This window comes from Mus caroli, chromosome 12 (assembly GCF_900094665.2).
Source record: "Mus caroli chromosome 12, CAROLI_EIJ_v1.1, whole genome shotgun sequence".
Classification (NCBI taxonomy): domain Eukaryota; kingdom Metazoa; phylum Chordata; class Mammalia; order Rodentia; family Muridae; genus Mus; species Mus caroli.
The window spans coordinates 71,415,351-71,432,697 of NC_034581.1; the positions used below are offsets into that span (position 1 = coordinate 71,415,351).

The 17,347-nt window shown below is 46.4% G+C and overlaps 1 protein-coding gene across 1 annotated transcript in view; it reads left to right on the forward strand.

The window, feature by feature from the left end:
• The window catches only part of Fntb (farnesyltransferase, CAAX box, beta), an 80,876-nt gene that overhangs the window by 38,430 nt on the left and 25,099 nt on the right, over positions 1–17,347 (forward strand). The window contains exons 5-6 of the mRNA XM_021178669.1: positions 9,674–9,820; positions 9,913–9,996. Of these exons, the coding sequence (XP_021034328.1) occupies positions 9,674–9,820; positions 9,913–9,996 (231 nt within the window). The remainder of the gene's footprint in view (positions 1–9,673; positions 9,821–9,912; positions 9,997–17,347) is intronic.

The following is a 17,347-nucleotide window of genomic DNA, read 5'->3' on the forward strand; positions in this document are numbered from 1 at the left end:
CCACATCTTGATTTAATGAAGGAATGTGTGTGTGTGTGTTTGTATGTGTGTGTGTGAGAGAGAGAGAGGGAGGCAGAGAGAGACAGAGACAGAGAGAAAGACAGAGACAGAGAGATGCGTGTGTGCCCACACTTCTCACAGCAAGTGCTCTTACCCCCTCATTTGTATGATGTGTACATGAGTGTGTAGATCACTGGTGGGCATGCATATACCACAGTGCCCGTGTGGAAGCCAGAAGACAAGTTTTGGTAATTGTTCAGGCGCTCAGGCAGGGTCTGCTTCTTGCTTCTGAGGCTCAGCATACTCAGGCTGGTTGGCCCAGGAACTCCGGGGCGGCTCTGTGTCCACCCCCCAGCTCCATGCACGAGTGCTGGGTTCATGGCATTATATCCAGCTTTTCACTGTCAGTCTGTGTGACAAGTACTTTTCCACCCTGAACTTACTTACTTTCTTTCTTTCTTTTTTTAAAAGATTTATTTATTATATATAAGTACACTGTAGGTGTCTTCAGACACCCCAGAAGAGGGCATCAGATCTCATCACGAGTGGTTGTGAGCCACCATGTGGTTTCTGGGATTTGAACTCAGGACCTTCAGAAGAGCAGTCAGTGCTCTTAACCACTGAGCCATCTCACCAGCCTCCCCCCTGAACTTTCTTGATGGCCCCAGTTTAATGAACTTTTAAATGGCTCAAGGCTTTCCTGGAGTGATGCTTTATTTGTTTTGTCCTAAGCAGCAGTTAATTGATGGTCCAGATAATGCTTATTGGGAACAGAGCCTGGTAGCACTGACTGGGAAGGAAATGACTATTTTTATTAGATCCAGAGAAATCTTACTGGTTTTTGTAAAAATGTAACGATTGTTTTTTAGACTATCTGAGCTAGGATAATGCCCTTTCATTTATCTATTTTATTTTTAGGTTTATCCTTTTATTCATTATTGTACTCAAATGTCGATTCCCTACATTTTGAAAGATATTTATTTATTTGTTTGTTTGTAGACAGGGTCTCTCCAGCTACCCTGGAGCTCACTCTATAGAGCAAGCTGGCCTCGAACTCATAGAGCTAGATCCACCTCCTCTATCCCCCCCCCCCAAGTGCTGAGATCAAAGACATGCATTTACAAAAGTTATTTTTAGAAAAATAAAAATCAGGGCTGGAGAGATAGATTAGCCACTAAAGGCCAAGGGTCACAATCAAAACCTCAAGAGAAATGACAGTCAGAGTCCATGCACTATGAGGACTTGCACTTGCACTAGATCCTTGTGGCTTGGGTTTTTTTTTTTTTCTTTTTTAATTTAAAATTTTTATTTTTTGAAATAATTCTTAAGTTTTTAAAATTAAAACGTAATTACACCATTTGCCCTTCCCTTTCCTCCTTCACCCCTCCGTGTCTCACCCTTCCTTTCCGTGTCTCTCCCCTCACCCCTCCATGTCTCTCCCCTCACCCCTCCGTGTCTCTCAGTCCTCAGATTTGCAGCTCTTTTTCGTTTTTCTTACACAAGGAAAGGGACCACTTTCAAATGCGGTCTGTTTGCCCCCCTACAAATACCCAGGTGACCTTGCAGGTGGGGCTCCAGCTCCAGCTCGGGGGCGGGGGGGGGGGCGGCTTTGCTTTGGCTGCCATCGTCCCCGTGCCACACATAGCTGCACATGCACATGCACAGAGGTTTGTCTCCTTTCCCCAGTCTGTTCTCTCTCCAGCTTATTTGTTTAGGGAACAAGTCGGGTTCCCTCTAGTGGACAGAATCACGTTGGTTGATTTTCTGCGATGGCTGAGAAGGCCAGCAAGGCCAGGCCTTTAGTATTGCAGGTGTCAACTGTTTCAAGGATAATTAAGTCAGAGGTGGGGAATCTCCTAAGAGATTATACATAAAATTATATGTGTGCTCACATAAAACGAATGAGTGAGTTTTGGAGCGGACACCTGCTTGGCTTAGCATTGAAGGAAACTACTTAAATGTGATTCCCATGCTCAGCTACTAACCACCCCCACCCCCTTCACAGAGCAAAGTGAGAGCCACAGGGAGCCCGTTGTACTGTTAAAACTACATCCAGGATGTAGTTCTATGATAGAGTGCTTGCCTAACATGCAGAAAGCCTTAGGTTCAATCCCCAGTGTTGCATAAACTGGATGTGGTGGTGCGTGTCTGTAATCCCAGACCTGAGGAGATGCATGCAAAAGGATCAGAAATTTAAGGTTATCCTTGGCTACATAAGTCTGAAGCCATCCTGGGCTACCAGAGACAGTGTTATGCAAGAATGACCTGAACTTCTGATCCATCTCCCTTTACCTTTGAAATGTGAGGATTACAGGTATGTGCCACCATGTCATTTTAATGTGCCGGTGAGTTTAGCATAGGGGAACTTCCTACGCTAAGCAAGCACTCTACCACGTGAGCTGCAACCCCAGCCCCTCCTTTAAAATTTTAAGTTAATAAGTATAGGTCATATGACTCCTTACCTTTCAGTGGCGACATCATACCCAATATTCTGGGTACTTTTCTGGGCCAGGTTCTGTTGGCATCTAGTGGGCACAGGCCAAGGAGGCTATGGGGTAAGTCTCAAAACAGGAAGCTGACCATGACAGTCGTACCAATGGGGAGAAACCCTGCTCTGCGTAACGCACTTGAAACTTGACTGTGCTTTCCAAACAGCTGCTGTCTGGATGGGCTTAGCAAAGACGGTGGGTAAAGTCTTAGCAACGACTCTGGCCTCTGGTCATTATTGGGCTCCACCTAGTTGAGGCAGTGCCCCTGTGTTACACTGAGCTATCGCTGTTTTGTAGAATAAGCTCTGGAGGAAGTATGACTGGAAGAAGCCAGGTATCCACCCAGCAGCTCCTCCTAAGAAATTCAGCTCATGGCTGACTGTATTCCCTCCCAAACTGTCATCTTCCTTGGAACTTGGTCTAGGCCTGAAGTCTCTGTGGTAACCTGTTCTGGTGCTCACGTTTTATTTTGCTTTATTGGTTGTTGTTGTTGTTGTAGTTGTAGTGTGCTGGAAATTGTACCCAGGCTTTTGTGCTTGCTGGGCAAAAATCTACCACCAAGCCACACATCCCAAGACCAGAATTTTTTTTTTTTAATTTATTTATTCTTATGTGCATTGGTGTTCTGCTTGCATGCCTGTGAGAGCGCCAGAGCCTCTGGAACTGGAGTTACCGACAGTTGTGAGCTGCCATGTGGGTGTTGGGAGTTGAACCGGGGTCCTCTAGTAGAACAGTCTGTACTCTTAACTGCACAGCCATCTCTCCAGCCCCAAAATATTTTTAAAGTCTAATCTCAGCTGTTCTTACTATAGACAAGTCTCCCTTTTTGTTATTTACTAGAGTTTGAGCTGGGAAGCGAGCAGCTGGGAGCCTTCCTTGCTGGGTTTGCCGTAATTTTAATCCTTTTAATAGTTTGCTCCCATTCCGGCTTTAGTATTTTTTAAAAAAATATTTAGCTATTTTTACAAATATAATCTGAATTTTCTTAGTTGGAAAAATGAGGCTAGAGCCAGGTGCGGTTCTTCGCAATGCCGTGTTGCCACCTTGAACGGGAATACTATTGAACTCTCCGTATCTCACAGCCCTAGTCACCAGGCCCTCCTCTGCAGTGTGCCCAGTCCTGTCTGAGCTGGTATTTAGACGATTCCCTTCCCCCCAGTATGCTATTTGCTAGTTGTACCTACTTCATTTGTTTTACTCTCACTGGGCTCTGATTTATTTCCTGCTTGTTTGACATTAATTACATAGTTTGGATCCTTCGTCGTCCCCACTGGCGACAGTTTTGTTCTGAGTCTAGGTTAGCCTAACCATTGCAAGAAATGCAAGGAGACCAACAATAGGGTCAGTGCGGTGGCTCAGCCAGTAAAGGCCTTTAGCACAGAAGCCTGATGACCTGAGTCTGATCCCTGGGACCCCTGTGAAGTTGGGAGGGGAGAGCCAAGTACACAGAGATGTGCTCCGCCTTCCACATGTCTGGTGGACATCATACACACACATACTGCTTAAACTATAATAAATGTCTGGTGGACATCATACACTCAAACTATAATAAATGAAATGAAATTTTAAAACTAAGGCCAAAATACTCTTCCCTTGAACTTGATTCTCTTAGAAGTTTTATATTCTCTATAGTGGTTGAGTGTCAGAGACATTCAATAGAATGTCCACAATAATGGGGAGATTCTGTGGCTTATGTGTGACCCAGTACCGTCACCACTAGCTAAACATATAGTTACTGAGCACTGGAAATGTGGCTTGTGAGACTGAGGAGCTAAAATTTTTATTTTAATCAATTTGAATTAAGATTTAAGTTGCCCCCGTCACTAAGGTTGCCTGTTGGGCCAGACAGGTGTTTGCCACAAGGTGGTTCTCAGGCCAGCAGCATCGAGTTATCCTGGGACTTGTCAGAAGAACAATGTGCTGCTGAATGTGGTAGCTCATGGTAGTTTCAGTACAGTACTTAGGAGACTGAAGTAGAGGGATTGCTGCAAGCTCAAGGCTAATTTGGCCTTTGTAGTGAGTCATAGGCCAGCCTGGGGTCTAGGCCCTTTAAACAAAACAAAACTAAACTGGACATGGTAGTGCACACCACTGATCCTAGCACTCAGAAGGCAGAGGCAGACTGATCTCTGTGAGTTCAAGTTCAGCTTGGTCTACATAATGACCTACAAGCCATCTGGAGTTACATGGTAACACCTGTCTTAAAAAAACAAAACAAATCAAAAACAACAGACAAACAAAACTAAACCAAAGATCCACAGGGCATTGTACACGCGTAAGCCTAAGAAGGAATGGTGTTTGGGTGAGCGTTGGATTAATGTGGAGAGTTAAAAACTTGCATCTGCCCTCAATGATTCACGTTTAAGTGGTACTAGGTATGGGTTTGTTGTTGTTGTTGTTAAATATCCCCTGAAGTAATTTTAATGGTGCAGCAAAGATGGGTGGTGCTCAGCATTTGTGGGTATCCAGGTCACCTGGGCCTCTGGTAGTGGCACAGACTCTTCATCTTCAGGAAAGCCAGGCTTTATTACTACGTTGATTCCGGTGCACATGGTTTGGGTTTGAAAATCCTTCATCTACAGAGGGTTTACCACTTTGCTGGTCATTGGTATGTGTAGAAAATATTTCAGGGGCTTCTTCCCGGCCTTTGACCATTCAGTTCCTGGAATAAAGACCTTTACAGCACTAAGGCTACCTTCTATGCTATTAAAATCTATTTCCTATTGATAACCCCGAGTTATTACTTACTATGTTTTATCTGGGCTGCTCTTAATTCCAATTGGCCAGCCCTCGTAACCATGCTTGCTTGCTTTTGTTCTTCCTTTCCTTCCTTTCCTTCCTTCCTTTCTTCTTTCTCTTCTTTCTCTTCTCTTCTCTTCTTTTCTTTTTGTTTTTGTTTTTCGAGACAGGGTTTCTCTGTGTAGCACTGGCTGTCCTGGAACTCACTTTGTAGACCAGACTGGCCTCGAACTCAGAAATCCACCTGCCTCTGCCTTGCAAATGCTGGGATTAAAGCCTGTGGCCATGCTTTCTTGATTCCTAACTCATGGTGTCTTCCTTCTCCTCTCTCTTTGACCTATGGCAAGCCTAGGAACACCAAGTCCCACATATCTCCCTTCTGCCCAGTTATAGGCTTCAAGCATCTTTATTCACCAGTCAGAAATAACTTGTGGGGAAGGCCATATAGTGTCACTTGGGTCTATGTGCAGACTCTCATCTTGGGGCAACCAGGTCTTGGGGGCCACACTTAGCATTACATACAATACATAGCTCAACAGATGTGTATGCTGGGATGCAAAGCTGCCCCCTTATGTAACCTCGATCAGCATCTGTGTCTGAACCCATGTGCCTGTGCATATCGGAACACATGCTTTTGTGCATACTTGCTGTTCATAAAGTGTCACTTGCTGTTTGCACAAAGCTTTTTGGGTGCTATTTTTTTTTTTTATTAGTTGATGAATTTTTGGTCTGTAAGCGTTCCTCCCCTTTCCAATAGGTCACAGTACATTAACGAGTCTGGTTTTAAAGTTGCTAAGAAGTCTGCTAATGCCAGCTTGTCACTTCAGTTTGTCTGTTCCTTAAGTTGCACGTTGGAAAGCCCGAGGATCAGAATGTTCTGTAGTACGGAGGGCGAGGCCCAGGGGAAGCCCCGCCTCCGGTTTCCTCACTCGACCTCCGGGCCATCTGCTGAGGAATGTTGGCGTGGAGCCAGGACAGCAAGGTGTCTGGAACACTCAGATCCTCACTCCTTCCAGACTTCAGGCTACTGGGTCAGGGGGGTTGCATTTCATTACAGTACTCTACCTGAGGAGCTGGGGAAGAAACACATACTGGGTGACTATTTTTTACTTTTCTTTTAATTTTGTTTTGAAGGTCTTACTCTGTAGCTCAGGCTAGCCTGAACTTCCTACATAGTTGAGGCTAGCCTCAAACATAACGGCAGCTGGTTCCCGTGGAACACATGGGTAAAATTCCAGCACTTGGAGGTCTTAGACAGGATTCTAAGGTGGAGGTTAGACCAAGCTGCATAATGATACTCTCTCTCAAAAGACCAAAAAGAAAAGAAAAGGCATTCTGTGGCGTGGAGATTGGACCCAGGCCATGTGCCTATGCTCTGGCACTGAGTAGCTTACATTCCCTGCTCCAGTCTGTTGACAGTTTTTTAGTTTTTTGTTTTAGATTTATTTTTATTTTATGTGTATAAGCCTCATGTGTGTCTATGCACCATGTGTCTGGTGCCAGAAGAGGGCATCAGATCCCCTGGAACTGGAGTTAGAGCTGGTTGTGAGCTGCCATGAGGGTGCTGGGGAGTGACCCCAGGGCCTCTGCAAGAGCAACATGGGCCCTTACTACTGAGCCACCCGTCCAGTGCATCTGCTGAGTTTGATTTCAGTTAAAACCTTTTGTTCTTTTTTTTTTTTTAATGTACTCTAGAATTGCTTAATTTTCTGACTATAAACTCTAGTTTCAATCCTTGAATAAGGATTTTAGGCCTAAGGAGGAGCAAAAAGAATTGTCTTAACCTGTGAAGACTGGAACAGCCAGTCTGTGGCTGTACCTGTGTACATAATGGAAAGCCTGGAATTAAAAGTAACGGTGTGATGGTCACACCAGTACTCATAGCATGTGGGAGGCTGTAGCCGACTAATTGCTGAGTCTGTGGCCACATTGAGCTGGAGAGAGAGAGACCCTGCCTCAAAAGAACAAAGCAAACCAAGCCAGAAAACAGAGGCCTGCTGAGGAATCTTAGTAGTTAGAGACCCCCAGCACCTCATGAACCCCATCTGTGATCTGAATGCTTTGGAGGTGAAGGTAGGGGCGGCTTGGGGTGGGTGTGGGAGTGGGGGCAGGAGGAGGTGAGTCAGAAGTTCAAGGTCAGTCTCAGCTCTATAGCAAGCTGGAGCGTAGCCTGGGACACGTGAGACCTTGTCTCAAGAAAGAAAATTGTATGCTGTGGGTATGGAGTAATGAACTTCAGACTTTATGGAAATTAGCCTTTATGGTCTCCCTGGCAGCAGAGAATAAGTAATAATGAGCTGATGGGTTTAAAGTTACATATATGCCTGTATTCTATACGTATGAAGTCATACAACTGGAAAGATCATATGAAGGAAGGAAGAGAGCTTAAGGGAAAGGGGAAGATAATTTTGGAGCACACACGTGGCTGGAAGCAGAATGGGGTGCTGTCTGGGTGGGGGTGGAGCACAGGCAGACAGGGGAGGACGGGGGAGAGGGTAAATTAGAACAGTCTAAGATGCATAAGCTCAGATGCCATGACTAAACCCACCATGTTGTGTGCTAACTTTCACAAACTAATTTACAAAAAGATTTAAAAATTTTTGTAACTACTTCTGTGTTGGAACATATCCTTTAGGGCAAACTGAAACCATGCTTCTCGTCACTCATATTTGACTCAGAATAAACTGTTTCTCATTTTTAAAAAAGAAAAGAAAGGAAGAGGAAATGAATAATAAATGAGATAAAACAGCCTAGAAAGAAGACCTGACCACTAGAAAGATGGGCTTGCCAGGAGGTGTCTTGGGTGGAGCTCTCCCTGATCAGAAGGCTGTGACCTGGGAGATGTAGGGAAGGTGAGATGCTATAACCTGGTCCTTCCTAACTTTGTCCTTCCTGGAGTGGTCTTTCCTGTAAACTCTGGAAAGCCCTGTGCAAGTAAAGGCTCCATTCATTTCACCTGCAGCAAAAGAGCACCCGATGCCATGCCTCTCGGAACAGGTTTGCCTTGTGAGGAAACTGGAGCCCCTGTCGTTTAGCAGGAAAGAATCACGGAGAGAAATCTCTCCTCTGGAGTGAGTCAGCAGTGCCCGACTTAGTTACCTTCTCATCACGGTGATAAAATGCCCCCAACAAAAGCCACTCCAGCCCTTTCTGCTGCCTTTCCTTGATACTGTAATGGTGCTCATGAATGTCCAGGCTGATGCTCTTAAAATATCAACAATACTGAAAAGAGAGGCAAACACCGGGTCTTTATCTGGCTGCGCTCCCAAGCCACTGTCTGGCTCCAGGCTGTGATGGGGAAGCACGGTGGCTTGGGCAGGTGTGGAATCACCACTGATCTCAGATCTGGGAAAATCACTGAAAACTCACAAGCAGGTTCAACAAGTGTGGGGCAACCAGCCCAGATCTGATGTGCCAGTCAAAGACCTAGAAAATCGGCCACACAATCCTGTCAATTCAGTTCCATTGTACTCGTCACCTCAGACGGCATCATGGGCCATGAAGAAACAAGACAAAAGCACACGGGCCGGGACATCCTGGGGTCCTTTTTCTAGGGTTGTTATACGTATAAATAAGATGCCTGAGTGGCAAACATAAAATGAATGAAGAAAAAAAGCAGCTTACAGGCGAAAGTGAAAGGGACTGTTTGGCAGGGAACACATTGTGCAGGAACAGGAAGCTGGCTTTACATGTACACTCAGAAAGAAGAGAGTGCACAGGAAGTAGGCCTTGTTCTAGGTCTATCCGAGTCCTAGCTTCCTGTGAGGGTCTACCTCCTCAAACAGCAACAGCAGCAGCAGCAGCAGCAGCTGGGGACCAATACCCAACTAAGCGAGCCTGCAGGTGTTGGGGCATCTCACATCTGACCCCAGCAGTGCTGCCTTGAGCCTTCTGCTTTCATCCTTCCAACAGTGGAGCGGGCTGCACTCAAACCGGCTTCTTACCGGTGGTGGGAACAGAAGGGTGTTGCCGGAGAGGGTTCAGGTGAGAAAGTATGCTCGAAGCTGAGGTCTAGTAATGCATCTAGACCTGTGACTAGCATGAAGAGCAGCAATTGAGCCCTGAGCTAGAGGCAGAATGGAAAGGTCCTCAGAGGAGACTGTACTGCTTCAGATCCAGGTGACAAGTTTACTGAAACATAAGAGAAAGGTTTGGTCAAGAAGCATGGGACTCAGCACCAGGTCTACCAAAGATCTCCTCCCCGCCTCATGGTGTTTGCAATACGGCGAGACAAATGCTTAAATAGAAGACTCAGGAGTGTGCACAAAACTGACAGGAGTGGGGTGAAGAGTTAAGGCTTTTGGGGGGTTGTAGTCAAGTGGCAAAGGGATATTTTCACCCCTTTGAAGATAGGGGAATGAGTAAGGGACGGTTAGAATCTGAGAGGGATTTGGAGTTTGGAAATTAATGCTGTCTTTGTTTTCCCCCCTTGGCCATGCACCTAGCGTGTGTCAGTTCCTGGAGCTGTGTCAGAGTCCAGACGGTGGCTTTGGAGGGGGCCCTGGTCAGTACCCACACCTCGCACCCACTTATGCTGCCGTCAATGCGCTGTGCATCATCGGCACAGAGGAAGCCTACAACGTCATTAACAGGTGAAGCTGCGGGCCTTGGGGGTGAAGACTACGAGGGTCCACTACTGTATGGCACTGACCACTGCCCTTTCTGCCCCCCACCCCCTTCTCAGGGAGAAGCTCCTTCAGTATTTGTACTCCCTAAAGCAACCTGACGGCTCTTTTCTCATGCACGTCGGAGGTGAGGTGGATGTAAGGTGAGTGGACGGTTGCACCCATGGCTGCTGAAATGTGCCTATTCTTAGAGCTGCTAAGCCTCAGAATCACGGCAAAGTGCTGCTTCGTCCTGTACGCCAACGTGCAAATGTCGTGTCCCTGGCACTGTGTCATGGTCATTGCCAACATGACACTAATGCCCTTAGGTGTCACTATCTCTCGGCTGCTTTCATGCAAATATCAGAATACGAGTTGGATAAAAAAAAAACCAAATGAGTTTGATTTAGAGATACAAAAGACATTTGTTTGGTGTAAAATAGTTTACTATAAGTAATTATGTAGTGTAATATAAGCTTTCCCCTCTCTTGGGGAAGTAAGTCTAGAGTAACTCTGTAAATACCTTCTGGTTGCATTCCTGAGGGTGCTGAACACTCAAGGCACAGGAGAGTTCCTCTGCAGGGTTCAGAGTTCCTCGTGGGCCAGTACATTGAAGTGGAGAGGACTTGAACCAACTGATGGGTACCATTGGTACCTGCTGGCTCAAACCTCATATTTTACTCAAGAAGTGTATCTGACTAGATATGGTGGTCTGTGATCAACATCTCAGCTCTTGGGAAACGGAGGCAGGGGTATCAGGAGTTCAAGGTCATCCTTAGCTATATAGTGATTTCGAGGCTAGCCTGGGCTACATGACCCTGACTGGATTAAAAAGAAGAAAAGGGAAAAATAGATATACTAATTAGACCAGCAAGTAGCTTCCTGCCCTGTGGGATTCAATGAGGCTTATAAAGAGTTTGCTAAATAAGTAATTTCTTGAATGCAGTGGATCATTGAGATTGTATATTATTTAGTCTGTGAAAAATACAGTTTTGGGAGGAGGTGAAGTTTTATATCAAGATGATGGCACTATCTTTTGTGTGGGTTTTGTTTTGTGACAGGGTCTTCTGTGTATCCCTTGGATGGTTTGGACCTTACTGTGTAGACCTGGGTAGTCTTGAACTCATACAGAGATCTGCCTGCTCCCCCAGGTGTCTGGCCTCACAGTGGATTCTTGAGCATGTTCTTCACAGTGGCGTGCTAGCTGTGTAGCTTTCGGCATACGTGTTACACTTTTGGCACGGTTAGCGTGGTATCTGACTCACAGGTAAAGGCATTTATATCATAAGCTTGGACCAGGTTTGGTCCCTGGTAGAAGGAGAAAACAGACCACGCGTAGTTGCCCTCTGACCTCCACACATGTGCACACCCCACCTACCATCATCAGCACGTGGTGATGATGGTGGTGGTGGTGGTGATGATTTTAAAACAATCTCAAAGAAATTAGGCCAACCAGATAGGCCTTGTTTGCCTCCTGCGAAGCACTGGTGGCTGAGGTCTGGAAATATAGGTCTGTTTTGAAGTCCTGAGCACAGTTACTACACCAGGAGCTGAAAGGAGATTTTGAGAAGAAGCTCAGTGGATTTCTGATAGCATCTAATTTCAGCTAGTGACACAGTACCAGGCTGTAATGATGCAGCTTCGGCGCCCCTCCAGGAGAGGGCACACTCTTGAGTGGCTTATGTTGTCAGTTGTCTCCTGGGTCCTTGAATTCACCGTCAGGCTGCTTTGGCTGAACCAGGTGTAGAGACGTCCTTACATGCTCTCTTGGTTAAGGTCTGTGGCTGTGAAGGGATGCTATGACCACATCAGCACTTAGAAAGGAAAACATTAAACCAGGGCAAGCTTACAGTACAGTGGTTTCAGTAGTCCATTATCATTGCGGCAGGAAGCATGGCGGTGTGCAGGGTGAGATGGTGCAGGAGAGTAACTGAGAGTTCTACATCCAGATCAGCATGCAGCAAGAAGAGAGAGTGAGACACTGGGCTTAGTTTAAGCTTCTGAGACCTCAAGCCCCTAGTGTTGTACTTCCTCCAACAAAACCACGCCCACTCCAACAAGGCCACACCCTATTCAAACTACCACACCTGCCTTGACTTTAGGCCAGAGCTTACTTAGAGGCTACACTGTTGATAGAGAATCGTAGCAGCTTGCAAGGGAATTTAGTTTTTATTAATTAATTGAGGCTGAGCATGGTAGCGCACACAGAACATCCAGCATTTAAGAGGCTGAGGTAGGAAGAGAGTGAATTCAAGGTCTGCCTGGCCTACATACAAAAATGCTCTGTCAGAACAGCTGGACATGGTGGCACAGCCTTTAATCCCAGCACTCCAGAGGCAGAGGCAGAGGCAGACAGATCTTTATGAGTTCCAGGCCAGCCAAGATACACAGAGACCTTGTCTGGAAAGACCAAATGACATCAATAACAACAAAAATTAGAAAAAAACTGAATGAGACTAGGCACAAGCAAGCAAGTCATGGTAAGATCTCCGTGGTGTTTCCTTAACACACTAGTTCTAGATATGATTCTCTAAGTTTCCAAATGCACTCTTTCTCTGTGCTCGTGTTCGTATATGCTAGACAAATGCAGGGAAACTTCTCCAGTCAGTTCTGTGTGTGTTCTATTAAGGAGCACCAGGCCATCCTCCTCCCCTGCTGTGGTCCTGGGACAGATCTGCCAACGAGCCTACAGTTGTCATTTGCACGACAGTCTTCCCATTGTGTCTGGCTCCTAGAACATGACTTCCGTAGTTTTTCACTCCACATTTCTGTTTTTCCTTTGCCTAGAAGCACCAGCCCAGTGCTCAGGAGAGAAAGTCAAAGCCAGAGACAGTTTATCACTTTGAGAGCAGCCTATTCCAGTGCCTGATCAGACAGAGATGGGCTCTCGATCCTGGGGGCCTAGAACAACTCCTGGTAGTTCCTAAGAGTTCCTTACTCAGGTGTTGATAGCTTCAGACACCAGCGATGAACAGTGAAGGAAGGAGCCACTGTTAGCTGGACCTGGCCTGTAACCTCAGCCGTCCACTCAGAAGACTGAGCAGGATTATAAATTAAAGGCCAGCCTAGCAACTGTGAGATCCTGTCTCAAAATAAAACGCAAGATGGAAGTTTGACATGCAACTCTAACTTAGAGCATTTACTTCATTTATCTAGGACACCGGATTCAATCCCTGGTACTGGAAAGACAAACAAAAAGGGGGCCATTATTTATTCAATTTCATTTATTCATTTATTCGTGAATTAACTATGACATTTGTAGTATTCTCTGGGGAGAGAGGAGAGACAAGTGACAGAGCAGGATGTGTTCAAGGATGAGCAGTTAGCTGAAAGCTGCTGAGCTGTAGGAGGCCTGTGGGCACCAGGGAACAATGAGCTGGGACAGGCTGGGGATTGAGGAGACTCTGAGCTCTCATTACAGTGGCTGGCAAATAAATTCATGCGGGTTTTAAGTAGGCAGTGATAGGAGCTGACCTGTACTCTCTAGTTCTCTGGTTGCAGTCAATCAATTGTGGTGTTCCAGACATGTCCTCTGGTTTCTGGGCTGCAAGGAGGAGGGGGCAAACAGAAGGTTGATCCAGTTGAATGACAATGGCTTGGGTTTGGGTGACAGTGGTGAAGAGAAGACCAGAGCAGACAAGCCTGAGAGCCATGGTGCTGGGTATGGGGACAGGAAGAAGCCACATAGAAAGTTGTACCTGGTTCCCTCCCCAGCTCTGTGTGTGATCTGGGACTTGTGGTTTGGGTGTCTGTTGTGTGACTTTTCTTGGGAGTCTATTTCTGTCCATCTCAGATAGAGAGGACGTCAAGAGGTCAAAGAAAATTCCATCCAGGTCCTGCTTGGTGAACCATCAAATGCACTGGAGTTGTTCAGAGAGTATGGGAGACATGGGCAGCTGCATCACCAACCGTGTGATGGTCACAAAAGCTGCGCGGTTGGAGTTCCTGTCCCCAGCCAACCTTGCACATCCTATGTTCTCTAAAGCCACAGGTAGCCGAATCGGTCAGGAAGGAGTGAGAGGCTGGAGTCTCGCTGAAGAGCTAAACACCCTCCTCTCCCCTTTCTGAGTGTCACATAGGTAGTCAAGATTTCAAGATGACAACAGTCATGTCATGCCTAGGAGGACAAAATTCCACAACACTCTACCCCTTCTCCTGGGTTTTGTATTCTTATATTCTCTTCTGCAGTGATTCCTGAACCTTGGAGTTATGTGGATGTATAATTATTTGCTGAGCACTGGGTCACTGTATCTTAGCAGCAATACAGAGCACAGCTAGGCCGGGCAGTGGTGGCGCATGCCTTTAATCCCAGCACTGGGGAGGCAGAGGCAGGTGGATTTCTGAGTTCGAGGCCAGCCTGATCTACAAAGTGAGTTCCAGGACAGCCAGGGCTATACAGAGAAACCCTGTCTGGAAAAAAACAAAAACAAAAACAGCACAGCAAGATGTTTTCAAAAATTTGACCAATTATGAGTCTCTCAGGTAACTTGTTTAGACAAATGTGTAGGGGGTAAACTGGTAACAGGTAAAGATACACTATTTAACAAAACAGTAGCAGTAGCCTGCACAGGGTTTTTTGACCCTGTTTTACAATACCAAACATAGTTTCCCTTCATTGACAAGTTGTTGGTTGTACCCAAAACAGATGTGCCATTGCTTCACCAGCAGGCACATTGTGCTTGTTATGTTTATGACATTAACACACAGAGTGCACAGCCAAGCAGGCCTGTTGATGACAGTTTTCTCTCAGCAGCCAGCATAGTGTTTTGTGGCACCACAAAAAGCAACCAGTGAGCTTCTAGTTCAATCCCAGATTGATTCCTTTGTGTTCTGCAAGCCGAGCATACAGTATTTCAGCAATAGGATCTTACCATTGAGTTACGTACCATTAGTATGGAGCCAATAGCAATATAGCCTGTATAGTGGAACTTTAGGGGTCTCACTTGCCAGTAACAGAGGGCGATACCCCCACACCCAGGATACATTCTTTACCTTCTGTTTCTCTGTTCTTCTAGGTGCTTTTCCAAATCTGTAGAGCGTCTAGAGGTTCCATTGTATCCTGTAACATTGTGAAATGTAGAGCTTCTAGAGGTTAACATTGTATCCTGTAACATTGTGAATGAGCGCCTAGAGGTTAACATTGTATCCTGTAACATTGTGAAAAGGAACTCTTTTCACAAAGTGGGGACAGGAGCTCCAAATGCCTACCACCTGCAGCTATTCCAAGCAAGTGGGAATAGGTTTTAGGATTTAGTGGCTAGGGAAATATTTTTTTTTAAAACTCTTAGTGAGATTCAAAAGATCCCATTGCTTTGTTTGTGTGAGACAGGGTTCTCTCTGTAGCCGTGGCTCTCCTGGAACTCACTCTGTAGATCAGACTGGCCTCAAGCCTGCCTCCGCCTCCTGAGTGCTGGGATTAAAGGCATGTCTGACTTTGATCCCCTTGCTTTTATAAGTAGTTTCTTCCAAAGAGCAATGTTGGATGCAGCAGTGCATGTGGGAGGCACGACCTTAATTAGCTCACTGTGTCCACGGTCATTGTCCTTGAGCCAACTTACTTCCTTGTCTTGGGGTACTGCCATAGGTCACGTGCACGCCTACCCATGCCTGGTGGGCCTGATAGAACCACCTTGTGCTGTACTGCCCAGCCTGGGACCAAGAGGTAGCAGTACTGCACTCTTGCTTACCACACCTGCTTCTTGACTGAGCTTCCTGAGTTCCAGCTCCAGGCCAGCACTGATCCTACCGCCTTGCCATCATCAGGCACAGCTGGCTGTTCCAAGTGTCCTGGGTTGGGTAGAGAATCTCTACTCCCAGTATATTTTCAAGGGGAAAATGTAGAGAGCATAGTGGGGGATAATTGTCCACCCCAGCAAGAGTTTTACTTATATCCCTTTGTCTTTGTATCAGTCTGCTGATGTTCACTGTTCTTGGTGACCCTCGGGGCAGCCGGGAACTAAGGCAGCTCATAGTTCTGGCATCTCTGCACATTAGAAGAACACCAGTAAATCCTCACATCACAGGGCGCTTAGTTGCCCTGCAAGGCCCTTGTGTATGAGCAGCCTTGGCCACCTTGTTAGGGAAGTGGCTGTGGCAGTTCTCACCCTCAAGGCTCCTTCCCCCACAGCAGTGGGCACCACTGTCCTCTTCCACTTTAGGGAATGGTTGTTCAAGCTTCTAGACCAGTAGTTCTCAGCTTTCCTAATGCTGCGACCCTTTAATATAGTTCCTCATGTTGTGGTGACCCCCCCAACCTTAACATTGTTTCTGTTGCTTCTTCATAACCATGATTTTGCTGCTGTTATGAATTGTAATGCAAACCATCTGTGTTTTCTGATGATCTTAGGTGAGCTCTGTGAAAGGGTTGTTGGACCCCAAGGGGGTCTCGACCTACAGGTTGAGAAACACTATACTAGAAGCTCATAATGTATTTGACTTTCTGTCAGCTTTTTTATGAACTCCATGTGAACACAGATTTTTGCCTCATTTGGTTTCAAGCGACCCGGACATGAACAGGCCGTTTTATCTGGTTTTTCTTTTTCAAACCTCCTCTTGATGGCTTTAGCCCTTTACAAACCAGATGGACATGCCAGTCTAAATTACCCAGGTCCACCAGCACCTCTCCTTCCTCTCAGAGATCATTACACAGCGTGGTCACTGGCAAACCTCAAAAGACCCATAACCCAGTCCCAAGGCGCCGACTGCTTTAATGTCCTTCTTAACTCCCTGCTGAACACACAGAACTCTCACATGCTCCTTTCCTAGGCCTCCTTCCCTTGCTATCATTTCTACCTCGTTTCCCTGTTTGATTCTTCCCCCGCGTTCCAGACTCTTGGATTGCAGACGGTTGTTTGTTCGGATCCAATTTACACTTTCCCATTGTTTGCCCCAGCCCTAAGCAGTGGCAAGCCAGCACCTCTGCCTCTTGTCTTTATCTAGGCTAGGGCATCCTGCTGGAAGGCTAACATGGAGTACAACACCCACATGCCCCATTCCCACTCTAACTCCTCCCTCCCGTGAGCAGATTCCGCCCTCCGGGCAGACAGCTCAGTTTCTGCTGCTTGTCTCATCGGCTAGTCTTGGTTTTCTTGGCTGTCCTATTCCATCCGTACATGGAGGCGTCAGGGATGGTGATTTATTCTTGGGTCCATCAACCATCTGAGGGTGTCTCTAATACAGACATCAAGAAGCCTGTCACCCTGTGTCACATCAAGGAGTAGAGAGGAGGACAGTTGCCCTGGAATCTCCCCTGCAGACTTTGGGTTAGACAGCTCAGCTTCTGCTTCATGTCTTACATCAATATTGGGGAACCTCCACTTGCTGTTCCAGCATGGAGACATGCTTATCCAGACCACATGGGGAAAGAAGGCCGCGCCCCCTGGATGCTCTCCCCTCTGATAGTTCAGCCTCAGTTGCTAGCCCATCTCCTTTAGCAGAGGCCATGTAACTGTACTGCCCTCAACGCATCTCTGGTTCCATTCATCCCCTGCCTGGCCACTAGTTGCTGATCGTCTT